Source organism: Mugil cephalus, chromosome 19 (genome assembly GCF_022458985.1).
Source record: "Mugil cephalus isolate CIBA_MC_2020 chromosome 19, CIBA_Mcephalus_1.1, whole genome shotgun sequence".
NCBI lineage: Eukaryota > Metazoa > Chordata > Actinopteri > Mugiliformes > Mugilidae > Mugil > Mugil cephalus.
The window spans coordinates 5,119,842-5,145,983 of NC_061788.1; the positions used below are offsets into that span (position 1 = coordinate 5,119,842).

A 26,142-nucleotide genomic window follows, 5' to 3' on the forward strand; every position below is an offset into this window, starting at 1 on the left:
AACTCAGGTTGCACAAGACAAACAGGTAATGAGAACTAGTTTTGTCCTTCCTCTGTTAATAACTCGCTCACGAGTGGCAGAGGGAAAGGAAAACTCGTCCGGCTGGTTGACGCTCGTCTGAGTCCAGCACGTCAGTTACAGAAAACGTGGTAAACAAATACTTCTCATCTCAGCAGTTTGCATTTAGGACTGTTATATTAAAATGTGTTTCTTTTTACTAGAGCACTGTCAAGTGAGTGTATATTTCATATGTTGGCCACATTTACTTCACTGTTATTTATCTTATTAATTACTTTATGTACTGTTTTTGCTCTAGAAATAAAATATGATCAGAATGTGACAGTTTCCATAATTTCAGAGGACATTATGTTGCCCTACATTAGCTTCCTTAAGCTCAACTCTGACCAAGATTACTACTTGTTATGCCCAAAGTCTAAACCGCTGTTAAATGATTTACATCATGGGGACCCAGCCTAACAAGTTTCACATCATCGTGAGTAAATTGTTCCCTGACAGCTCTGTGAACCGGCCTCTGGTTCATCCTGTTATTATGTGTCACTGTAAGCCACATACCCCATAGTCCCCCTCAAACAGGCTGAGCAGACAGATTCTGTTTCATTCATTCATTTTAGTTTATTCAGTTAATGTATTCTTGTTTTGTTGTTTCACATTATTCAGAGTTTATTTTTAATGAAACCTTTGTATCTTCCCATCAGATTCTTTATAAATGTCAACCTGGTCATACTACTTTAAATTAGCCCATGCATTTCATGCCTTGAATGTTTTTGCACTTTTGCAGGTTCTTGTACTTTACATGAGTATTGTCTGTTCATGCTATGTCATACACTTTAGACTTTTAAAAACGTATATATTTCTACAGTTATCTGACAACTGTGCAAAGTAAAAGTAAATAAAAATCTTGGAAAATATAATGCTTTATTATAAGCTACCCAAACATTTATAGGTCAGAAACTTATAGCAGACAGCTTTTTGATGGTTGAAATGTTTAAATGTGGTGTTTGCTGCTTTTAATCAGATTCACACATTTTAAGGGTATGGATAACAAAAATATATGATTTTTTTTGTTGTTGTTGTTAATTATCAGCCATTTTATTCAGGATAGCGTGTTTATCTACAGTGAAACTAACAATTTGTTAGATAAAATACAGTGACACAGGCTCTGAATTGAGACATTTTACTATTAATTAAAAAAAAATTACATTTAGATCTAATTTAATTAATAACAACGCATATAAAATTTAAAAAAACATTAATTTTATTTTATTTACTTATTGTTTGATAGCGGTGACTTCCAGATGTCGCTGCTTGTTGCCTGGCAACCTTATCACGAGATCAGGTGACCAGGGATTTGGGTAAAAACAAAAACGAAAAGTAAAAACAAACGATAAATAATGGGGTCGATAAATTTATCTTAACGCGTACATTAATATTTACTTCGCGGAGTGAAGAAACATGTACGTACTTTCAGATTTATTATATCCAAGTACGTACCACTAAGCGCTAATTCCCCTTTAAAAAAAAAAACATAAACATTACTTCCGCATTGGAGGCCCCGCCCCCTGCTTTCCACATAAATCCGTTGCGCTATTGCCGGGTCTTGTGACTCTTGTTGTCGTTTTCACTATGAGCACTACTGTGAAGTTCACACTATTATTTCTGGCCCTCGGTTTCTGCCGGGGGCTTCAGGACGAATACATAGACGAAGAGGAGCCAGAGCTGGTCGCCCAGGATTCAAAATATGGCTCGTTGTGGCCGCTGCCGCAGAAAGTGCAAATCTCACAGATTCCTTACAAGTTAAGCGGCTCCAGCTTCAGGATCGTAGACGCCCAGATGTCGTCGGCTGGTCCGAGCTGCATCCTCCTGCAAAGTGCCTACAGGAGGTGAGGAGCGAGTTTACTGGATACGTACAACTTTTCTGTTTCTGTGTCTGACTGAGGGGGGAATCGTGGTGGTGCGTTCAGGGACCCGCTTCACCCCGTCTGTATCTGTGCCTGTGTATCGTTAACAGGTTTTATGAATATATATTTGCCGGTGCTAAAAAGCAGCAGAAAAACAAGAGGACGGGCTCCTCTGACCTGAGAGAGCTGCATGTCTGGATCACATCGACTGACTCCGAGTGTGACGGATACCCAAAGGTGACTTCCGACGAGTCATGTGAGTCTCTTCCTCCTGGAAATATGAAGGGGAAATTTGTCGGTTTTCCTTATTGCTTCCGCGCAGGCGCAGAATGTTAATGCCATATGATGTTACTTCACGCTTTGTTTCACTTCAGAGAGATATACTTTACTTTTTTGCACAGCTTTAGTTAGCAGACACATCTTTACAAGATTATACAGAAGATAAAGAGGGAACCATGAATTCCTGCCCATCACTAAATGAAACCGTTAAAATCAAACTGCACTTGCACATTGTTTTCTGCATTTATCAAGTTCTGATAGTAAGATAGATATTTAAATATGTGTATTTTGCAATTTTACTTTAAATGTGCCCTTGTGTAATCGCCGGATTACACACATGCTCTGAGAACAGCTCTGAGGCATTAAAGTGTGAATGTATTTTGTGGTGGGAGCCAAATGAAAAGGTGAAATTTCCTATTTTTAAGTATATAATGTACTGCGTTTTCTTTTTTTAACTGTTTTAATATTAGTCCCGTTAGTATGAATAGACAGGAATACTTCGCCAAGCGCTCCTTCTGCAGAAAAGGAAGTTGCACATTTTTATCTGCAAGATGAGATCAGTTAATATTTATCAGCTGTTACCAGAATAACGGCAGCTCATTTCTTTTTTTTTTTCTTTAAATAAACCAGAGTTTCTTAATCGTCTCACTTTTCCGATAATACTCTCATTTAAATAGATATGCAGGAGCATTTGAATATGACGAGGTACTTTTTTTTTCACTGGCGCACACTCGTTGACACATGCTCATGACAATCCAGTGGAGTTTTGACTGTACAGCTGTGTGTCTGCAGATGAGCTGTCCGTGGATCAACCGGTTGCCATCCTGAAAGCGCCGACAGTCTGGGGAGCCCTGCACGGTGAGATTTCATTTTCCTTCTCCCACTATTAGTCACAGTGTTCAGATCCTTCGAATTCTGCTCTAAATTAACTTTCTAACTATGTTGCTACACCCATATGATGGTTATGTAGCTTGTAAATGGAATAAACAGTCACTCCAGCAATTGTAAAGCTCTTTAATTAACATCTAATTGATCTAATCAGTAAAAAAAAACACAACAAAAAAAAGGAATAGTGTGGAGTGTGAAACAGTTGCATCTGTATGTGGCGTTCATGTTCAGGAGCGGTTACTTTCTTCCATCTTTAGCTTTCATGCTAAGCTAACCTAAACATTGCTTTTAAATCATTCTTTTATCTGCTTCTCTGTTGGATCATATCATGGCTAACCTTGTCATACAGTTGCATTTATCACATGCATTCAAAAGCTTTGTGTTTACGTTACATTCTTCATTCATCTTTAGGTCTGGAAACCTTCACCCAGCTGGTTTATGAAGATGAATACGGAGCTGTAAGTAAAGGACGGTGTGGATGTTACCTTCCTCTTTACTCATAATTAAAACCTGAACCTGTTTTTAACCGTGACCTTTTCAGAAATGCATCAACGCTACGTCCATCAGCGACTTCCCCCGGTTTGCGCACAGAGGCATCTTACTGGACAGCTCTCGGCATTTCCTCCCCATCAAAGTCCTCCTGGCTAATCTGGTGGGTAGCGTCGTTCTGCAGCTTCTCATTTAATTTACCGCGTAATAACAAACGTTCACGTTCGTGCAGGAAACGATGGCGATGAACAAATTCAACGTGTTCCACTGGCACATCGTGGACGACCAGTCGTTCCCGTACCTGAGCCGGACGTTCCCCCAGCTGAGCCAGCAGGTCACCGAGAACCACGTTTGATGGAGTTTGTCTTCTACTAGGGTGTTGTAGTTTTCATAAACTAACTTCAGTTCTGATTAAACTGTTCACAGGGGTCGTATCAGCCGTACACTCACGTGTACACGCCTTCCGACGTGAAGATGGTGATCGAGTTCGCCCGTCTGAGAGGCATTCGAGTCGTTCCAGAGTTCGACACTCCGGGACACACGCAGTCTTGGGGAAAGGGTGAGTTTTGACGAATTGTCAGTGCTTTCTTGTATTTTATTTATTTATCTTTTTTTAACTTGAGGTGTTTTCCTTCTCAGGACAAAAAGGTCTGCTCACGCCCTGTTACTCTGGCTCCACGCCGACCGGCACCTTTGGTCCCGTGAACCCCATCCTGAACACCACCTACGAGTTCATGACTCAGTTCTTCAAGGAGATCAGCAGCGTGTTCCCCGACGCCTACATCCATCTGGGAGGCGACGAGGTGGACTTCACATGCTGGTGAGACAATCTCAGAAACCCCCCCGCCCTTTTCTGGGTCAAATATTATACGACGGATATATAGATAAGCCGCTGGTTGTTTTGCAGGAAGTCCAACCCGGACATTCAGGCGTTCATGAAACAGCAAGGCTTTGGAAACGACTACAGAAAACTGGAGTCATATTACATCCAAAGGTGTGTTTCTCATTTAAATCTTCGCTCAGAAGTAAAACAGGTGAATAGATTCTGTATTTTAATGCCTTTTTTAATTTATTTTTTCCCCTCATAGACTCTTGAATATTGTCGCTGCTACCAATAAGGGTTACTTGATCTGGCAAGAGGTCTTTGACAATGGCGTTAAGGTAAGATTTCTACATGCTATGATCATCTGTTATTTTTGAAAGGTCATTTTTTGTTTTTCATTCTGTGCAGACGTATTTGCTTTCTTGCTTAAAGTTGGACGAAAATATCAGCACGGCTCTAATGCTAACTGGAAAGCTAACGCCTGCAGCCAGAGAATAACCCATTAAAATCACATTTTATTACTTTTAACTTTAATTTCCCTCATTTAATAAACATTTGGTGTATTAATTTGACTCGTATCTAGCTCTCAGGCGAAGAGATGCGTAGTGATATTCTCATCCAGCTCTCGGCAAGAAGGCAAAACGTTTCCTTTAGCCGCTTCAGTTCAAGCGCTACAATTTGGCTTCTAACAATTGCAGCTGAAGCCAGACACGGTAGTTCATGTGTGGATTGGCAGCGGGAGTAATGTGGAGATGGGCAATGTGACGGCAGCCGGATACACCACCATCCTCTCCGCCCCATGGTACCTAGATTATATTAGCTACGGACAGGACTGGCAGAGGTACTACAAGGTTGAGCCGCTCAACTTCAACGGTCAGTTTTCATAAAGAATTATTACTCACATTAAATCAGAGGAGGACATCAGAAGTAAAACATTATTATTTAAAATTTTTTTTTTTTTTGAGGTTTCAGTTTTGATTTTGTTCAACAGGTTTATGACTGAAAATTGCACAGCAGTGACGGTGACAACCTGATAAAAATCACTCCCACCTAAGTGTTTACATCAGGGGTCATCTATATGTGTTCTACAATAAACTCAGCCTAGAGCTATTTATAAATATACATTATTATTATCATTTTGAGGAGGTGGGGAAAATATCGATATCGCGATATATCGCGATACTTTTTCTTCATTGATACAGTATCAATTTTGAATGTCTTAATATCGATTGACGTTGTACATATATACAACATGTATTTTAAGCTGCACTTAAAATTTCTCAGTGAGCTATGTAGAATATTGCAAAATAATATTGCAAAATTGTATGGTATCGTGCAGTCTTACCAATACCCAACCATAATTATTTTGCATTCAATACTATGCCATTCAAATAATACTTTTTTTTTATTATTACTATTATTTCAGACACGTGTAGCAGTAGGGTGGCCAGGCCGGGAAAATTAAAACAATATATATATAAAATGCCTGATCAACTAAAGATTTTGCGACCCCCCTGCAGTACCTCCACGGACCTCTTAGGGGTCGTAGCCCCCCTGTTGAAGACTCTAAATCTGCTAGAAATATAACCAAGCCCACATCTTTTCATCCACTTTCTTTTGCCACCTCATTTATTCTGTCTCTCCTGGAAGCTGATGTTTAACCCCCATGGGCCAGAGAGAATGTATTTATACTCACCTTAGAGCAACAAATTGATTATTGGGCGCTAATAAGAAAAGTCTCTATCTCCCTTTTCAGTCTATTTTAAAATTATCAGAGCAGTCTGTCCTGACTGACGTCTTTACCTTTATTCTGATTATTTGCGGGTTACAGTAACACAAGACGTAAGAGAGGAAGCCAGACAGGAAGACGTGGGGTTAACACATGGGGCGGGGTGGTTGGTGGTTTCACGTGTTGTTTCTGTCCTGGATCTGGTGCATTTCACCACTAAATCCTCAGATAACACAGGTGCCCTGGGTTCAGATCCACCAGCCAGTCCTCCATAAACTGAGACAAAAAGACGCTTCTTTAAAATCCGGATTGTGTGATTTTAAAAAGCAGCAAGAACAGAAGGAAAAACAAAAAAAAAAACGGCCTTAGTGTGGGTGATATTTCCGTGTTGCTGCGACTCATCCGCCCCTGTACTGTGTGTGCTGTGTAGCTGAAACCAGACACACTTATCCACGTTTGGAAAGGAAACCAGGAGCAATACCAGAATGAGATGGCAAACGTTACGGCGTCGGGGTACCAGGCCCTGCTGTCCACTCCCTGGTACCTGAACCGTATTTCCTACGGCCAGGACTGGCGGGGCGCTTACAAGGTCGACCCGCAGGATTTCAAGGGTTTGTGTGCGCACGGTTGACACGTTAAAGAGTTGTCGCTCTGGTTTTAATTTGACTTAATGGGAGTTGTCACTCCTGTGCAAAAACATGTTTAAGCCTGTTGAATAAAATTGAAAATTCATTTAAACGTGTATCACTCTTGTTCAGTACGTGTTGACTTTCTCCGTGAAATGTTTCTAAAACAGGAACTGAAGCACAGAAGAAGCTTGTGATTGGTGGAGAAGCCTGTTTGTGGGGAGAGTTCGTGGACGCAACTAACCTCACACCCAGACTCTGGTGAGATTCATTTCATTCCTTAATAAATAAATTAAAAAGTTTTTAGCGTCTAACAGCAGATTTTCCTCCAGGCCTCGTGCCAGCGCCGTGGCCGAGCGGCTGTGGAGCGCCAAAGAGGTGACGGACGTGAACGACGCCTACAGCAGACTGTCGGCGCACCGCTGTCGAATGGTGGCGTGAGTATCACACGTCTTGTTGCTGCTGTTAATTCCGCACAGAGTCGCACTCTTCAAACACTAAAGTGTCTTTTTTCTGGTGTAAGGCGCGGGATCCCCGCTGAGCCGCTGTTCAGCAGCTTCTGCCCCCGCGAGTACGGAGGCTTCTGAGGACGACCGGCTTCAGGAACACAACAAAGAAAGGGAATCGAATCAAGACACAATCGACTACATGTCTGAAATTTAAACCTCGCGGGGACGTCGCTGTACTTAATGAACACTGAAACACTTTTTTTCCAAAACCGCTTCCCAGGACTCTTTTTAAATGTCATGAACATGCTGAATTTCTGATTGCACTCTTTTTTTATTTTACTACAAATGTTTGTATAATTGTCAATAAAACAGTTGTCATTTAAGTTGTGGATGTTTCATGTTTTACACACACACACATCATGTTCGTCTGCATTCGTCAGAAAGAAAACTTCCTGTTTCTGGTCTGCTGAAATTTTAAAATGCGAGGAAGAAAAGAGAACAGGAACAAGGTAGAGCTGGGGCTTTAGTCTCTTCTGTGACAGCCTTGTTGTTGTTGTTGTTGTTGTTGTTGCCTTGCTCCAGCTACTCTGAGGACACCAGTTAATCCTCTCAACGTGTCTTGGTGCGTTCACGCCTGAACTTCAGATCACGCGTGTCGCAGGGCGCCAGGTCAGCTGAGCTCCAGGAGATCACATCAGACCAGTCATCCTTTTAACAAGGGCGCTCTGCTCCTGGGGGTTCATGGCCTCGTAGGCGTCCAGCTCCAGGGAGAACGTGGCGTTTCCAGACGTCAGTGTCCTCAGGTTGGTGGAATAACCCTTTACAGGAAGACAGTTTAAGTTTTCTCATTCATTTATTTCTTCTAAACCGTTCAAACCGAGCGTCACCTCACCATCATCTCAGCAAGCGGCACCGTCGCCAGCAGCACCTTGCTGTCGTGGCGACTCTGCACGTCTCTGACCGTCCCCCGTCTCTGGGCCAGGTCTCCCAGCACCGAGCCGAGGTGCTCCTCTCCGACCGTCACCTCCAGCGACATGACCGGCTCCAGGACCTGCCCCCCCGCCAGCCTCAGGGCCTAAAGAGAAACACAGTTGTGTTGTTTAGTTTTTTCCACTGACGCCGTTGGAGGTTTGCAGGTTTGACGTTAACACGTGACAAACGAATCACCTTCAGCATGCAGCGGGACACGCAGGCCGACACCATGGCCGCGGACGTTCCTGGTTGTATTCCAGCGCTTTGGATCAGAGCAGACACGCCCTGTAGAGGGTAACCAAGGAGGGGACCTAAAGGAGGAAACGCACACATTTATAGGCTCTTGATTAGTGAAGCTAATTAATGACGCTCTAATCCCTCAGTTCACTTCAAACACTAATAAAAGAGCTGTCTGACCCAGTGACTACTCAGGTAACCACACCCCCAGAGATCTGGCAGAAAACCAATACATGGAATTTTTTAAACCTATTAAATTATCCACACACACACACGTGGAAGAGAAATTAGTTAAACTAGTGGCTTATTAATATGAACTGTCAACGATTTAATCCTGATAATGTCAATAGCTCCTCTTTTAATCATAATTAACATAAAACAACATCACTATCAGAATATGCATGGACTAACATAGCATCTAGGCTCCTACACTCAGTGCGTTTACATGCACGTGAAATATTGTCTTAATCGGACTATAACAGGAGAACTTAAGTGCATGTAAACACGTTACTCCGATTAAAATCGGAGTTCTCATTATCCGATTGAGACACACAGATAATGCGATTGAATCAGTTTTCATCGGATAATGCGTGCGCGCATGCTCCACGACCGCTGCGCTAGCGTGTGACCCCGGAACTAAAACGTCCAAGAAAGAAGAAGAAGAGAAACGGAGCCGTCTGAGGGATAGCGCGGGTCTTACCTGCACCAGAAGTTGCGCGAACATTACGTACATGATTAAAAAATGTACTATTATCCGTCTGGTTGTTGTTTGAAATGCCGGTCCGCCGCATGAACGACTCTAGTTTATTATATCGCGTAAAAGGTCAACCCGGAAATCGGGCCGTGTTAACGTGGTATTAACCCGCTGAAAAGACACATATCGCCACCTAGTGTGGAAGAGGAGAAACAGTTATTCGATTTTCTTTCGCTGCATGTAAACTGGGACGAGGACTGTAGCGAGAAAGTCGAATTTTGAGCATAGCTCGATTAAGCTCTGCATGTAAACGCACTGACTGTTTATCAGAGCTGTATTAGGTCGTAATGTTATGCCTGATCGGTGTACATGTAATCTCATATTCCTGATACAGAACATCAAGTGAGTTTTAACTACGTCCTGATTGTCATTTTTATACGCATTAATATTTAGTTCTCTTATTAGAGGCTTTAAGAAAGTCAGAGTTACCTTGAAGATATGAGCTGTGTGCTCCGTTGGTCATCGCTTCCTTCAGCTCCGGTGACAGCCGTGCCTCCAATTCTTCCGTGAAGGCGACTTCACACGAAGCCCCGGCCTCCACGGGCCTCACAGCCAGCTCCACCGTGGCGACGTGCCTCCTCTCCCCCACCGTCCGGTCCAGCGTGTCTAAACCAACGAGCACGGTCAGTTCAGGAGCAGAGCTTTGGACTTACGTGTTTTTTTTTTTTTTTTAAGGTTTTTTTGGCATCGCACCTGTGGTGGAGGCCTCGCGGAGGATGGTCTCTCTGTAAGCCACCTGCAGGGGTCCGAGGTAGGTCTCGATGCCGTACTCCCTCCTGATCCGGTCGTGGATGATCTCGATGTGCAGCTCCCCCATCCCGCACAAAATGGTCTGAGGGTTGAGAGTGAAAGGCTGACTCGCTCTGGTGAGATGCTCTGATAGATGTTAAACCGATGATTGTCATTACCTGACCGGAATCTGGGTCAACTCGGACTTTGAGGCTGGGGTCTTCTCTCTGGAGGCAGTTGAGCGCATTTTCGAGATCTTTCAGGAAGAAGAGGGAGGAAAAGGAAAGTAAGAGGAAAACCACGAGGCTGCTGGTGTGCAGTCGTGCATTTAACATGTGACTGACCGGCCTGTTTGGACATGGTGGGGGGCTCTATGGTGCAGAAGAAGACGGGATCGGGGACCTCCACCCCTGAGAGGATGACGCTGGGATGTTCCCCGCTCTTCTTCTTCCCCGACTCGCCGTCCTCTTGAGCTCGACGGGCTGCAGCTGCTGCCGACGCCTTGGATGAAACGATGGTGTCTCCAGTGACCGTCTAAAAGTGAAAGCAGAAGAAAAAGGTTTTAAGGGGAGAAAATTCCACTAAAGTCCATCAAGCCAGTCGATGACGTCGTGCTCTACCTGCTTCAGTCCGACCGTTAGTGCGATGTTTCCCGCTGTGATCGAGGGGATTTCCACGTGCTGATCCGCAAACGGAACCAGCAGCCTGCTCATCCTCTCACTGCAAACGCAACACAGTTCGTTAAGTTTTTGCGACGCCGCAGACGCTGGAGGTAAAGGAGTCCGACGTACATGCTGTTCCGGTTGATGTTGTGGACGGCCATCTGTGGTTTCAGAGCACCAGAGTAGACCCTGAGGAACACCAGAGGGCCGCGCTGCTTGTCGTGGAGAACCTTGAAGGCCAGCGCACACAGGTCGTCTTTGTACCAGCGCCTGTGAGACGGGAAAAAAAAGATATTTACTAATCAGTTTCAATAACATCTTCAGAGACGTTCACAATAAAATTACTTTAAATTTAACTTCTCTTTCATTTACACCGATCAGCCACAATATTATGACCGGAGTAGTAGATAACATTGACCATCTTGTGACAGTTCAGTGTTCTGCTGGGAAACGTTTGGACCTGGTATTCATTCACGTGGATGCTACTTAGATGTGTAGCACCCACCTAAACCAGACCAGACACCCCCACCCAGGAGTCACCCATGCAGACACACACAAAAACGGTTTAGGAAACCCTAAAAAAAAACAAAAAAAAAAAACAAAGAGCAGCACAAGGTGTTGACCTGGCCTCCAAACTCCAAAAGTTATTGTGGCACAGTAGCGACACCTAGTGGTCAACATCTATCTGTGCATACTGGACTCGGTCTGTTCATCTGGAAGGACAAGAGCTTGATTTCATTTTAGATTTTTAGAGTAAAATGATTAAAAATAGGCATTTTTATTTTATGTTTAATTTGTGCGCTCTTAGGGTTAAATAAGTACTGTAAGTACTATTAGGAAGGTGGTCATAATGTTATGCCTGGTCGGTGTATCTGTTTTCCACTGTGAAAAGAAACTTTCTCCAAATCCGGCCAACAATCGGAATAATTAAAAAACAGTAGAAACAGCAGAAAATGGAATTAGCATCTTTGCACTAACGCTTCCTCTAAGGGAAGTGCTTCATAGCTGTGGTCGTTCTGCAAAGCAAACTAAAAAAAAAACGTGAAACTGTAAGTGAAATATGCCCTAGAGTAACATGTTTTTCGTATGATATTTGTGACACATTAACTTAAGTCTGAGTCAGACGTAGTTGACTCACACCAGGTCGTGGTGCCGTTCGTTGGGGGCAGGCAGGTAGGCGGTGATGGCGTCCAGAAGAGGCTGAACACCTTTGTTTTTCAAAGAGCTCCCGCAGAGCACGGGGACGCCTTTACGGGCCAGAGTGACCCGCCGCACGGCCTCCTGCAGCTGAGGACACGTCAGACACTGTTAGCTCTGCATTCTCACGTCAGACTGCTGCTTTCCAGAGTTACACTGCGGAGTAATGCAGAATATTTACTTTGATGGAGGGAACGGCATCGAAATTGTCACTAAAATCTGTCAAGAGCAGATCCGCAAACTCGTCGTCCAGATCAGCAACCTGTGGGTCAGAACAGAAACAAGGAGCTTGAAACGTCATCATTTAAATTTAGTGCGTCGCTGGCGTGAATGCGTTGAGACTAATACCTGCTCTATTAGAGCCGTCCGGGCCTCGCTGACCATCTGCAGCAGTTCTGGATCATCGGACCGGTCGAGATTTTTGATTTCAAACGCTCGTCCGTCGTCGTCTTTGAGGGATCTGATCTTCCAAACCAGCTTCTGGTTGGTCAGCAGGTCGACCACGCCTGTGAAGGTCTTACCACTGCCCACGGGAATCTGCAGATACGGAGTCAGACCTGTGCATCGGTTCTTTGTGTGGTTTGGTTTTCAATTACAAATTCGTCTCTAGATGAGTTTTAATTTTTAATTTAGGAGTACTGGAAGAAAAAGGATCTGCAAAGTCTGTCTGTGGTCGTGATGCATTGTGGGTAATGTAGGCTGCACATATCTGGTTTTGCTGGACTCATGATTTTTACCTGTAGGAGGACCGGATTGGCTTTCAACTTCTGTTTTATGCTCTCAATGGAGAAACTTAAGCTGTGAGAGGTAAAAAAAAAAAAAGTAAACTTTCTAGTTTTACTAAAGAAAAGTAAACTAAACTAGTTTTATACACGTCACTCACTCTGCTGCAGGCTTGTCCATCTTATTCAGGAAACAAACGCAGGGTACGTGGTGCTTCTCCGCTTGTCTCCACACGGTCAGAGTCTGAGCCTGTTGGTGTTTGTGGAGGCAGCGGAAGCTTCCGGTTAAATACAAAAGAAACTGATTCATGAATGGAAACGTAGGGAGTATTGTGAGAGCAGACAGCTGACCTCCACGCCAGCAGACGCATCAAACACTGCAACGGCCCCGTCCAGGACGCGGAGAGCCCGCTCCACCTCCAGGGTGAAGTCAACGTGTCCTGTAACCACACATTTCATTTGGGCTGTTCCTTCTCGTTTCCATTCAAACCGTTTTTTTGTTTTTTGTCTCAGAGAGGGATGAAAGAATCTTTTTTTTTTTTTTTTTTTTTACCTGGGGTGTCTATGAGGTTAATCCTGTGACTTTTCCAATCAAACGTGACCGCTGCTGACTGGATGGTGATGCCACGCTCTCTCTCTTGAGCCATGAAATCTGTGACCGTGTCCCCATCGTCCACGTCTAAAAGCAGCAGAGACAGAGGCAACGTGATCGACATGAATAAACCATTGTGGGAGATAAAAACAACAACAACACACGGTTTCATGCTCACCTCCTAACGCCCTTGTATACCCAGAATAATAAAGCATCCTCTCTGTGGTCGTAGTCTTCCCTGCGTCAATGTGGGCCATGATGCCGATGTTTCTGATCCTGTACGTGGAAGCCATGGATTAATGTCGATCCTAAAACATAACTGAATCTACAGAATATTTTTTTGAAACAGCTGCACAGGTCAGTGACCTACTTGGATATATCAGGGTTGACCAGAGCTCGTAAGGATTTGACATCGTCTGTGACAGAAAACATGGAGCGAGAAAGTACAACTGACGACTTTAGTGATTTAGTTTCAGTTATTTACAATGTAAGAACTCACAGCCAGGCAACACATCTACAAAATAATAATAATAATAATAATAATAATACTAATAATAATAATAATCCATCAACATCAGTGCAGTTGCTAATCATTCACATATCCAGGAATGGAATAATAATACATTTAAAATGAAATGATTTAAAATGATTGAACATTTTCTACTTATGATTAGGATTGAAGCTGATTTAAATATTTATGCAACAAAAAAAGTATTAAAAAATATTAACATATTATTTTTGTGGCATTTTTGAAGAGGACACTGTTGTCTGATAATGATTATTAGTTTGGAAAACTGATATATCTAAGCAAGCAATGTTGCTAATCATTGAATTGAATCAAACATTAGGTATTTATGATCAGGTTGATTAAAAGATTTATATTATATATTATATTATATATATTATATTATATATATTAAATATATAACTGTTATATATTATTTTATGGCATTTTTTGAAGGGTTTGTTTCTTTACAACAGTGTATGAGCATTACATAAATAAATAAAAAAATGAAAGTACCTGGAAGAAAGCCGTAATGTCTCCTGGGATGACAGCCTAGTCTACACCTGCAGCCCCGCAGCCCTGTAGTTAATAAATACTTCCCCTGTGGACAGTAAACCTCGCCATTTAGTCAACATAAAATTAACATAATTTATCACAATTAGGGATCAATGAAATCTTACCCAAATCATCCCCCCAAATGCCCGCAAGGCTCCAGCAGGCATCTCTAATGTCTGTTTATCTTCCACCCTCCTCCACAGTCAAAGCTTGAACCATACCGAAAGAAGACTGGACGCAGTGACGGGAAAATACAGAAAAGGCTAAACGTATATGTTTAATCAACAGACTTGTAAGAAATGATCTAAGACTGTAAACATTACAATGTCCTACACAACAGATTCAACTCTGAATGTGTCATAAGTCATGTTACAAGGTCCAGCTCCAAAATACATCCCTAGGACACGTTGAAATATGTGATTTATAGTTCCGTATACGAACGTTCATCTGTTGTTGTGAATATCATCAACCATCAATCAATTAATATTTATTTTATATAGTTTTACGGCCATTTATACTCTATGTGCGTGTTTGTATATGTGTTTATATTTAATATAAGCCCGAATCGTGGTTATAAACCAAAGCCGATCACATTTAAGCGACGGACATCTCGTAACGGAACGATGACGTACTTCCTTTAAGTATCGGCTACGGGGAAAACAACACCTTAGCGCCCCAGCCTGAAACAAAAAACACCGAATATTTCTGCGTCTTTACCAACTGTTACCACCGCCGACGCATTCTCCGTAACGTTTAACTCCCCGGACACAAGATGGTAAGAAGGCATTCTTTTTAAATTGAGTTGTTTGACCTCTAATCGGGAGTTTAGCACGTTAGCATAGTGTGCTAACGTTAGCATGTGGTGACATGTGGCGGAGTGACATGTTGCTCTTTTTTAAAAACATAATTTGTGTAAACGAAAAACAAACAGAATAACTATTTGACTTGACTTTGGCTGAAGTCAAATGTCTAGACTTAATGAAAAGTGTGAATATGAATTAATTTACCTAGTGTTATCTTACTGACGCGTCTAAGTCATATAACTTTAACTGTGGAATCACAAGACGCTAAATTCAGATTGTTATTGATCAAGAGATGTATTAAGTTAGGGCTGCAATTCGATATTATTTATGGTCTTAATGATCCTGCCAGTCATTTTTCTTTCTTTCTTTCTTTTTTTTTTTATTATTATTCTGCAGTTTGGTGCACAAAATTCTGAGATATTTTGAAACAACCACGCCAGTCACATTTCCTTCAAGTCTCCTTCACATTTAGCTCTAAATACTTTTAGTCAACTGTAAATAATTTATTGCGTCTTCAGTAGTTGTACATTATGCACATGCCAAATAAAACCTAAAATCTAAATATTTTATTCGTAATCTGCCCCTTTACACAAACTTGAAGTAATAGTAATATTAAACCTTTAAAGAGTGTTATATAAGATTAGTTTAATGTCATCTTTGGTCTTGTTTCTTGGAATCAGTTTTAATTGAATTGGGTGTTTGTTTGTTCTTTTGTAGCCCCAGAACGAACACATTGAGTTGCACCGCAAGCGGCATGGCTACCGCCTGGACCACCATGAGAGGAAGAGGAAGAAGGAGAGTCGTGAGGCTCACGAACGGTCTCACAAAGCCAGGAAGATGATCGGTTTGAAGGCCAAACTGTACCACAAACAGAGACACGCAGAGAAGATCCAGATGAAGAAGACGTGAGTTTAGTGGGAGAATAACACGTATGGAAAGACTGTGCCCAACAAACATTAAAATTACTCTGACTTGTGTTTTTACAGCATTAAAATGCACGAACAGAGGAAGACCAAACAGAAGAATGACGATAAGACCCCAGAGGGAGCAGTGCCGGCCTACCTGCTGGACAGAGAGGGACAGTCTCGCGCTAAGGTCCTCTCCAACATGATCAAACAGAAAAGGAAAGAGAAGGCTGTAAGTATCCACTAAAATCTATTTAATGCTGGTGCTGTAGTAGTGTGAAAAATAACACTGGTTAACATGTATTGCGATGCTTTTTTTGTTTTGGTTTTTTAGGGTAAATGGGAAGTACCTCTGCCAAAAGTTCGCGCCCAAGGAGAGACAGAAGTTCTTAAAGTTATCAAAACTGGAAAGAGACAGAAGAAAGCCTGGAAGAGAATGGTCACAAAAGTTTGCTTTGTTGGCGATGGCTTCACCCGTAAACCTCCTAAATATGAACGCTTCATCAGACCCATGGTGAGACTGCGGTGCAAAGGTTTTCTCTGTCATGTTACATTTGTACTCACCTGTGACGTCACGTGGTTACAACCTACTTCTCCTTGTTCGGGCGTTTTTAGGGTTTGCGTTTTAAGAAGGCTCATGTCACACATCCGGAGCTGAAAGCCACGTTCTGCCTTCCCATCCTGGGAGTGAAGAAGAACCCGTCCTCACCCCTCTACACCACCCTGGGAGTCATCACGAAAGGAACAGTTGTAGAGGTCAACGTCAGCGAGCTGGGCCTCGTCACACAAGGAGGAAAAGTTATCTGGGGTGAGTGTTTACATCTGTGTAAACCAATATACCCATTTCCACAGTTTATTAAAGGGCTTAATTCTTAATTGATTCAGAATTCTCTGAATGAACCTGTGTATTCACATACATGGACTTCTGACATGCTCTCCTGTCACTCATGACAAGTCACAATTTTTAAATAAAATACGTAAATAAATATCCAGGTAGTTTGTGATAAAACTGTAGCTAATATATTTGTTGTGTTGCTCCCCAGGTAAATACGCCCAGGTGACAAATAACCCAGAGAACGATGGCTGCATTAACGCAGTTCTGCTGGTATAAGACTCTCGACCAGCCTGAAAACTGTTCCCGATAACTCTTAATTTCTATTAAGAGGGTTAATTACATCAAAGAAGCGACGAGCAAAGACCTTCAGTTCGCTGGACTGTCAGGAGGATCGCTGATGCTCTGCTTTGCAACTTAAAAAAAAAAGGACACTCAAAGGAAAAACAAAGGGGTGATTACTACATTTGATATGAATAAACTTGATATGACACCAGATATTGTTCTTTTTCTTTTCTAAAAATTCTATAACATTGAACAAGTAAAGCAGATGAGTGGCTGCTGAGATTATTGCAGATACATACATTCTGACATTCTATCGTAGTCCTTTGATTTGTTTAAAAAGTCTTGTGAGAAAGATGGTTTGGTTTGACGCCGCGGATCTTCCTGCTCATACAAAGACGGTAGAAGTGTTGTCACACACAAATGGGAATCAAAAGACCATAAAGACGTCCTTTAACAGTTAAATTAATAATTAATGAGGAGGCTTTGTTGTGCTGTAAAGAAAATTCATGAAGCAATAGCCCTGAAAACAAAGTCAATATCATCTGTTTTTATGGCTCTGTAACTGTGTCGGTGACTCATCTGCACAAACAGCGTCACGGCCAAATTAAACCCTCTGCCACACCTGTGTCTTAAAACAAACCTCTCCTGCCCTTTAACTTTTCAGCTTCATGCCGTCACAAACTGTGCATGCAACGTCTACCACATGATGTTGATGTTGACGAGTACACACTCTTCTCTAATTTAACCTCAGACCTGAACTTGCACTTTGCACAGTCGCGCTTCGGACGCTATTTGGTTATTTCCCAACTCTTATTTCAGTCTGAGCTCTGTCTTTAGCGAACAACCCTTCACGAATCTTATCTCAGTGAGACAATCGAGTCCCAGTTACCATAAAAACAAAAACAAAAGTGCACCATGATCTTAACACACTCTTGCATTCATAATTCATTCACTCGTGTAATATGAAGCGTTCGTCAGACGGAGTGAGAAAAAAACGTGATATTTTATTCGTGATTTGCTGTTTATAACCAAAAGGCCTCATTTCCATCACGTCAACAGCAGCCGTTCACAGTCCGAGGTAACAATAATCGGTTTTACAGAACGTGTTTTCTTGCACTGCGTCCGATCCTTCAGATTACAAACTATCAGGTCTTAAAAAGCCAGTAGACCACGTCCTCCTCTTACTGACAGTAACGCTCTTTGACAGAAATCATTCAGCGATATCCAGGAACAATATTCACTTTTTTTTTAATAATTATTTTCAACCTGTAAAACAACCCTGCACAGTATTAGTTTCTTCTCCTGACGTGAGGTTGAGTGACGGTCTAAAAAAATATCAGCTGTCAGCATAGAAAACATACCTGACATCGATTTTGTATGGTACATATAAAACAGAGGCAAGATTTAGACCTTCTCTATAATTAGTTTACCCACAAAACTCATCTTTGACTTCGAATGGAATCATATTTACAGTGGACATTCAAATAAAATAACAAAAAAAAAGGCAAAAAAATAAAAACGAAGGCATGTGTTTCCATAAAAACAACAGTGACGGTGTCGCCGACAGTAGGACAGCTTTCATTAAGATGCCTTTAGGAAAACGAAACCATCCTTGAGACATAAAAGCAGACTTCAAGCTCCCTAATCATTTACAAAGGCTAGCATTCCAAACTTATTAAATTTTCATTCCGCTGGCGCCGTGCCGTTCGTCCGCCTCTTCATTCAGTGTAAGTGAGACGTAACTTCGGAGGAGGTTTCCCGATGTCACCTTCACCCTTTCTTCTGTTAGCTCGGCTTCCTCTCTTTAGTCATTTTGGCTGAGAGTTTTACAAAGTGCTCACAGTGACCGAACGTAGCGTCCTTCAGGTGCACACATTATGTGTAGTAGTCCAACTTGCTCTCTATTGTCTTGCAGCCTTTTACTGAGAACACCCTCTCGGATTTGGGGAAGTAGACTAGATCTCGGGCCAACTTGTCGGCCACGTCCCGGTCCGGCTCCAGGTCTCTGGCTTTCATCTCGGCCATGGCGCACTGGACCACGTGCTCGTACTGCAGCGGCAGGAACGGGACGAAGAAGTCCACCAGGTTCTTGTCGATCAAACTCGTGTGAAAAAAGCCACCTAGCGGGAAGACATGACCGGAGTAAAAAAAAAAAGAACTCTTCTGTGGTAAAGGTTTTATGAATGACGACTCATAAAGACTTGACGTGATCTACACTCACTCTTGTCGTTGTTGAATACTGAAAGAGAGAGCGCCGTTTCAAGGTCTTTGAGCTCGATCTCCTCTCGATCGCGTCCCCCTTTCCAGAAATCTAAAGCCGTCTGAATGATGCCCTCGCCTCCAGCGTTACTATGTGGAAGAACAGAGACGGGCAACGTGTTAGAAACTCACTAAAACAAAAGGTGATCAACCGATACAGACACAAATAAAAAAGGAGGACAGACTGAAGGGGCCAGTAAGTTACATCAGAGCTGCTTAATGTTTGGTTTAATGGCTTTGGAAATCCTGTCCCACTGCACCATCTCTAGACGTGTCACAAACCAGTGATTCAACCAGATTCAAACCCACAGCACATGTCACGCCACTAATCACAAGTCAGATCTCCATGCTGCACTGCTACAAGTCACTTTAACATGATGGGAGAAAGGTATTTAAACAAATCTGATTCGTCTGCACCCACTTCCTTCAGTTTAAGTTTTATTTGTTCATGACAGTCTTGCTGCTGTTTATAAAGACATATTTTGTACTGTTTTTTTATGCCTGTTGTGTTAGATTTGTTTACTTTCTCTGTCTAAGTATTTTAAAAGTCTCATCCAGCTCTTAAAACTAAAGCATTAGCCTGCAATGCATCATCTACCCTGATGTTATTGCAGCTTTTCACATGGTTCCTACACATCTGAAATTTCAAAATTCCAGACTTTTTCCAGACTTTCACTGTTAAAAAAAAATAAAAAATCTAATTCATGACATTTGAGTAAATGTGTCATCATGTAAATAAATTATGGAATTAATCGCTTGTTTCCATTAATCCGAGTATATATGCTGTTATGCCACCAAATAATTTCCAGAAGATTAAAGCTGGATAATCATTTTTTTTAACTGTAAGTTGCACCTGAATCATCCATCTATAACCATCTATGTAGCCGACTGTGAGCTCTCACACAGACATTTAAGCTGTGCTGCCAAGCGCCTTAAATAAAACAGATCAATCCATTTTTTTTTTAGTCTTGGAAACATGAATATTTTTCCATATACTAGTTTTCATTTTCCTTAACATATCCAGACCTGAGAACATATTAAATATGTTTCCATGCGTGCGTAGGCACCCTGTTTTCACCTGAGAAAGATGAAGATTGATTTCCGGTATGAAACTCCGTCCAGCTTGTCGTAGTAGTCCAGGTACGGCTTGATGCTGTCGAGCAAACCGGGATGCATCTTGTCCATCTCATCGAAGATGAACATGGAGCGTTCGCAGCTGCTGACGTTGCCTCTGATCCACTGCTGTAACTGAGCCTGAGGAGGAAGAGCACCACATAAAAACTGACACAGACCGCACACAACACCCTCAACATGTTCAAACCGGGAGCAAAAAACGTGGAAAGTCGTACCTTATAGGTGGCATTTTGACTTGGGTGTGGGAAGTGAAGCGTGGATGTGAAAATATGAACGAATTTGCTGTCCATCCCCTCCTTGTAAATGTTCTCAGCGATCATCTTGCTAACAAAGTTCTTCCCCGTCCCGGTCCACCCGTGCAGAGAGAGCACCAGCGGCTTCTTCGGGTTGTCATTGCTCATGAATCCGTTCACGGCTTTTAAGATGATGCGTGATGCAATGTGCTGCCCAAACAGTTTGCTTTGCAGGTCTGCCTCGAGACCTGTGGTGTTCACAGTGGAAAGTCAGCAGGATTAGCGGATGCAAACATGTGACAGGAGTAACTTTCTCGCAGAGTTTAGCTGTGGAGGCCACACATATTTATTCTATTGTTTTTTTTTTTTTTAGCCACAAAGTAAGACACCTGCAGTGATCCATTCAGTTTAGGTGACTGATTAAAAAAAGGAGACTCCACATCAACTTTATCTGAGAAGCTAATGCACAACTGCCATTTTATTGATAAATAAACGTTTTAAATTAAATCCTACACAACAGAGCAACCTACAGTGACTATAATTATATACCTAACTTGTTTTAAGGCATTAATTGAGGTGAGTTTGTCTAAACTGAACCATTAAAGTGACCTAAAACACCGTTACGGGTGCCTTGAGAGACCAAACACTGCTCACACGTTACAAAGAGACGTCGTACGTCTTCCAATGAGGTTTCAAACAAAAACAAGTGCTACAGCCGACTGTACTCGTCCTTGGCTGTCTTCATATAATATGATGCACATGCTCACCTGTTGCGTTGAAGGCTATCCATTTCGGATCGCAGCTTTCGTGCAAATAATTATAGATCGTCCGCCCCAGGGTGGCCAAACAGCCACCCACCACCACAGTTGTGAACGGTTCAAACGCGTTAACCAGCACACAGGCTGCAGTCAAAACGTGCAATAAGAAATATAGACGTGCCGCTTTCATTGTCGGAGGCAGCTAATTTCAGACACCAGTCGCTTTTGAGTCGTAAAACGGGCATCACAACAAGGCGAACCCGCGCTACACCTACAGCAGACTGGCCGCTTGCTTTACAACGGGGCACTTCCGCATACGTCATAAACATGTGACAAATTAACACAGCGAGTTCCTTTAACCATGCTTCTTACAACACTAGAAATGTTTGACCAGTTGGGCGTTTTAAAACAATTGCAAGACGTTTGCTCTGTTTGTGTCCCTGTTTAGCTAGCTTAGCATGTAGCCGATACAGCTGCTAAGCTAACATTCAACTGTTGATTAGAAAGCTTTTAGCTATTTAAGCTCCACTGCCTCATGGGTCACTGATTACTTGTCTGACTGTCCCCAGTTTGCCCGGTGTCTCTCCTTTTCTGTTCACTATTTATTTAGTTATTTATTTGTTTATTTATTGTGCAGAGGTTCTCCGATGACTGCAGTCGTAGGGTGCATTAGAGATAGAGGAAGTGGAATATAGGACACTGATGGTGGACTTTGTGGAGTTGTCCCAGGCTAATTACGAATATAGACAAGACCAAAGAGCTGGACGTTGACTCCAGGTACTTGTAGTACACCGCTACAACTACCTGGAAGTCCACACGAGCAACAGGCTGGACTGGAGGGACAACAGCGATGTTGTGTACATGAAGGACCTGAGTAAACTCTACTTCCTGGGGGAAGTTCTGGTCTGGTGTGCAGGGAGTTGCTGTACTTTGTTGTGGTTTGTTAAGGGAGTAGTACCAGTGAAAAAGACATCAGTAGGATCAACAAATTGATCTGAAAGGCTGGACACGTGATTGAATTGTTGATGTTTGTATCAGTGAGAGACAAACCACTACACTAAACATTAAAGGGACAGAGGAGCTCGTTCTCCAGAAGACTGAATCAGCTCAGCTACCATAAGTTCTTTTATTCCTAACTTCATCCATCTGTATAACAGCTCACCTTTTTTGGAACAACTAAGCTACTGTGACCAGGCACTACCCCCTTGCGGATCTTTAAAGTCGACGTCGAAGTGCAATTGTGCAGACCTTAAAAAAACGACCCGTATATATGACGGCCAGTAGCATGTTCGCTGCGTGTGTTACCTGTTCTGTTGAAAGAAATCCACTCGGGTCGACAGCACTCGTGGAAATAGTACAAAATATTCGGGTAGCTAGCTAAGAAGCCGGTCAGCGCCGCGGCGACGCCGACCGCTAACGTGGTGCTGATGGGTTCGATAGCTTCAGCCACACCGGAGCAACACAGCATCCACAGGAGCAGGAGGTGCAGCTTCTTCGGTTTCATCTTAAACTAATAACTCCACTTGTTCATGGAGAAGAAGAGACGTGGACGTGATAAACGAGGAGTCGACACGGCGAACACAGCTGGAAGGAAGCGCTGGTTGTCAGGGACATGACGTCAGGGTCCAAAGTCCTCCTCCTTCTTCTTCTGCTTCTTCGTCTTGTTCTTTTTCTTCTTCTTCTACTACTAATTTCAAATTTCAGAGTATTGATGGAGCATATAATGTGGTCTCATTAAGAATGAATACTTTGGATATATTATTGGTATTTTGATCAAAATTTTAATTTGTATTTATTCATTTTATTCATTTAGTGTCCAGCGCCACAACACATAGATCTATGGTCACAACATGGCGCGTGTGCACATGCATGAGTCCAACGTCTTCTGTGACCTCATAGTCATGCCTGACTTTATGACGTCTGACGTCACATGGCACGTCCAGGGCACCAGATTTGTCTTTTTAGATGGGAGTCAGTGGCTAGTAGTTTAGTGTGTTAGGTCTCAGGTAATTGTGGACATTTTCAGCAGAAACCAACACCAAGTACCAGTTACAGCACAGACAAATCAGAGAGTGAAAACACAAACGTTCTGAATAAAAAAGAAATGTCCAAACAAAAACATGGAACCATCCCAGACAGTTTCAGCTGTTAGTTCTGCCTCCGGCTGTGAAGCCACATCTAGAGGAGGCAAAGACCAGCTCCCGCTGTTTGTCTCTATGCTAACTGCGAAAGCTCTCACCAAGTGTCACGCTCTTCAAAACTGCAGGTACGAGCGCCCACACCAGACATCTGATAGACTGGACGATGGAAGGACTTCATACCTGCAGGAATTTCTTTCCTGACAAGAAGAGCACCAAAAAGACTGGAGGCTGTGATAGCGTCACAAGATCCAAAACATTCGCATCTTTCACACCCTCTGGACACAGGTCGAGGGATGTGTTGAAGATCATTCTGGTGGGAACAGGCGTATTCTTTTGCTGGCTTATATTGCCCTGAGATGCTGAAGGCTCTGGATGTTGTTGCAGTAACTCCATGGATGCCCTAGGGGTCGCGGACCCGCTGTTGTAGACCTATGATCTCGAGTCTTCACTGTGGGTGCAGATCTCCTGTCAGACTGTTGTGTTTGCAACAGAAAATGTAAAGAAAAGAAATGGACAAATTCCATTATAGATGACATGGCCTTGGGCCGAGATTCTGAGCGAAAATGAAAATAGTACATTCAGACAGACGTCTATTCAGGAGTTTATAATCGATAAAAATCAATAAAAATTGAAAAAGTCCCAACTGTTGAGAGACCTACACAATATTAGGAAGGTGGTCATAATGTTATGCTGGATTGATGCATTATATACAGTAAATTTAGCTCTTTGATGGATTTGGGAGTTTAAGCTAAGTGGTTGCACTTAGCTTAATGCTAACATAAGTGTGCCACATACTTACAGTGACAATGCTAACATTCACAGCTTTTAATGATTCATGCAACTGAGACATTTGTGGAAGCCTCATTCATAGTAGCCAAGAGAAAGACCGATGGCATCGTTGTATTTGTGTTTTTATGCAAATTGGAAGAAAACAGAGCAGCACCGGGCCAGACATCTTCCACAGCTAGCGAGGTTCACATGCCCTTTGTTGTTATCCTTTCCCTCCCGAGATCATCCGGTCAACAAACAGACATCTGGAGGGTCAGAGAGCCAAACGGAACCGAGGACCGCCGAGAATGAAAGAGCTCCAGCAGTGCGAGGGGACATCTGGTCGTTTATGTGAAACAGACCTGCTGGATCCGATTTGCTGGATTTGAGGAGTAAAGGGAAAGTTGCCGTGCTGATGTATAATCAAATGTTTGAAATTGAAAGCAGAAAACAGAAACACTTTTTTCCAGCGGTGTGATCGATTGACGGCAGGATCAGACGGCGGTGTGGCTGAGGGGAGGGGGGGCTAGTCAGGCGGGTATGAATGAGTTTTAAGGCGTCTCTACGGAGGGAGATAATTCAGAATCACCGGGTGAAAAGGAGGCTGCAAGAGAATTAGGTCAACGGTTAAAGGGTAATTGCTTCCTTTGATGGTGTCCTTGAAGGGCCGCAGGGAACAAGGGTTTTATCAGGATGTTAAAAAAAAAAGAATAAATTGCTTTGCTAGGTTATGATGTAGTGAGATAATAGCAGGGAGGTGTAGCGCAGGGTGTGGGCGACGAATACTCATCAGGAAATCCAATCTGGTTGACAGGAAAGAAAAGGATAGAAGGCAACAGGCAGCGATAAGAAATAAGACGATACCTTAGAATTATTACAGATGAAAGAAAATACAGAAGCAAAGTGTCATGAGAGCGCACATAAACAAAAGCCCCCAATCAAACGCATCCAGTCCTACCGACTCAAAGGCAGATGGAACCAATTTACAACAAGGCCAATGGCTTTTGTGTGTACTTTTTTTTTTCAACATAAATTCTTCTCATCGACACATGAGGGCAGCATCGATTCATGCTGCCGATGCCTCTCATGACAAATTGCAAAACACAGAAGTTAAAGGAAATCCATGTCAACATTGAAGTCATTTGCAAATATAATTTTGATGGAAAAAATAATAATAATAAAAAAATAAAAAATAAAAAACCCTCAAGCCTCATCTTCATTTCTATCACAGGTGATGTCCGGGCAGACGGTTCTCCTGAATCCAAAGGAAGGTAGAGTCTGTGATACTGCTGCAAAATGAGTTGTTCAGAATACTGATACAGAGCTGCTAATGCTGCATAGCAGGCTGTTTGTCTTTTAAGCGTAGTTTTAGAACACTCTAATATTTCTTTCTTTCTGTTTTTTTTTTTACTGAAATGTATGCAGTTTAATGTCTGATTTTACTCCAAAGTGAAAGCATAGACCGAATAAACAACTGAAAAAAAGAAAAATCATGTAATCAATACATAACCCAAAATATATTCTAAACTTTAGACTCGCATAAATCACATAAAACTTTATATAGAGCAAAAAAATGCAACCAAAGTGCTTCACACAACTAAAACATTAAGCACTGCAACAAGAAACAAAAACCACCACCTCACATACACACATATAAACACACTCACACACACTCACACACACTGTACACACACAGGCACACAAATAGAAATAAAATAAATAAATAGTTTAACACCCTTGACCCAACAAAAATAAGCTATAAAAGTAAATAAATGAATCATGTAAAACACTAACAAAATAAATAAAATAAAAACCAAATGTGATAAAATACAGTTAATAGGAATTAAAATTAAAAAATAAAGATTAAAAAGATGAAGCCTTGAGTCTCTTTTTAAAG

At 42.3% G+C, this 26,142-nt stretch overlaps 4 protein-coding genes across 6 annotated transcripts; 2 read left to right on the forward strand and 2 right to left on the reverse strand.

Moving 5' to 3' along the window:
• The first annotated feature begins 1,577 nt into the window (after positions 1-1,577).
• Positions 1,578-7,585, forward strand: hexb (hexosaminidase B (beta polypeptide)). 2 transcript variants are annotated; one of them, XM_047570522.1, is made up of 14 exons: positions 1,578-1,901; positions 2,030-2,175; positions 2,991-3,056; positions 3,498-3,544; positions 3,628-3,738; positions 3,808-3,909; positions 4,002-4,134; positions 4,215-4,395; positions 4,483-4,569; positions 4,664-4,736; positions 6,558-6,738; positions 6,924-7,014; positions 7,086-7,190; positions 7,277-7,585. In XM_047570522.1, the coding sequence occupies exons 1-14, from the start codon at positions 1,645-1,647 to the stop codon at positions 7,338-7,340; spliced, it is 1,644 nt and encodes a 547-aa protein (XP_047426478.1). In that variant the 5' UTR covers positions 1,578-1,644; the 3' UTR covers positions 7,341-7,585. The 2 variants fall into 2 exon arrangements, with proteins under 2 accessions (XP_047426478.1, XP_047426479.1); XM_047570523.1 differs by lacking the exon at positions 6,558-6,738 and adding an exon at positions 5,097-5,271 and having other exon boundaries at positions 1,582-1,901.
• On the reverse strand, positions 7,514-14,534 carry gfm2 (GTP dependent ribosome recycling factor mitochondrial 2). The gene is made up of 20 exons (XM_047570519.1): positions 14,253-14,534; positions 14,089-14,173; positions 13,438-13,483; positions 13,246-13,343; positions 13,029-13,154; positions 12,827-12,915; positions 12,637-12,725; positions 12,491-12,551; positions 12,102-12,290; positions 11,935-12,015; positions 11,695-11,843; positions 10,686-10,826; positions 10,515-10,614; positions 10,239-10,428; positions 10,074-10,150; positions 9,859-9,997; positions 9,595-9,771; positions 8,370-8,485; positions 8,095-8,277; positions 7,514-8,020 (listed from the first exon to the last, which is right to left on the reverse strand). The coding sequence occupies exons 1-20, from the start codon at positions 14,292-14,294 to the stop codon at positions 7,892-7,894; spliced, it is 2,307 nt and encodes a 768-aa protein (XP_047426475.1). The 5' UTR covers positions 14,295-14,534; the 3' UTR covers positions 7,514-7,891.
• A 201-nt stretch (positions 14,535-14,735) lies between these two features.
• Positions 14,736-17,165, forward strand: nsa2 (NSA2 ribosome biogenesis homolog (S. cerevisiae)). Its single transcript, XM_047570524.1, has 6 exons — positions 14,736-14,902; positions 15,648-15,835; positions 15,917-16,067; positions 16,170-16,349; positions 16,451-16,643; positions 16,879-17,165. The coding sequence occupies exons 1-6, from the start codon at positions 14,900-14,902 to the stop codon at positions 16,944-16,946; spliced, it is 783 nt and encodes a 260-aa protein (XP_047426480.1). The 5' UTR covers positions 14,736-14,899; the 3' UTR covers positions 16,947-17,165.
• A 771-nt stretch (positions 17,166-17,936) lies between these two features.
• Positions 17,937-22,984, reverse strand: tor1 (torsin family 1). Of its 2 annotated transcripts, none has more exons than XM_047570479.1 (5): positions 22,642-22,984; positions 20,561-20,826; positions 20,290-20,465; positions 19,174-19,301; positions 17,937-19,072 (listed from the first exon to the last, which is right to left on the reverse strand). In XM_047570479.1, the coding sequence occupies exons 1-5, from the start codon at positions 22,838-22,840 to the stop codon at positions 18,828-18,830; spliced, it is 1,014 nt and encodes a 337-aa protein (XP_047426435.1). In that variant the 5' UTR covers positions 22,841-22,984; the 3' UTR covers positions 17,937-18,827. The 2 variants fall into 2 exon arrangements, with proteins under 2 accessions (XP_047426435.1, XP_047426436.1); XM_047570480.1 differs by lacking the exon at positions 22,642-22,984 and adding an exon at positions 21,346-21,659.
• Positions 22,985-26,142: the final 3,158 nt, after the last annotated feature.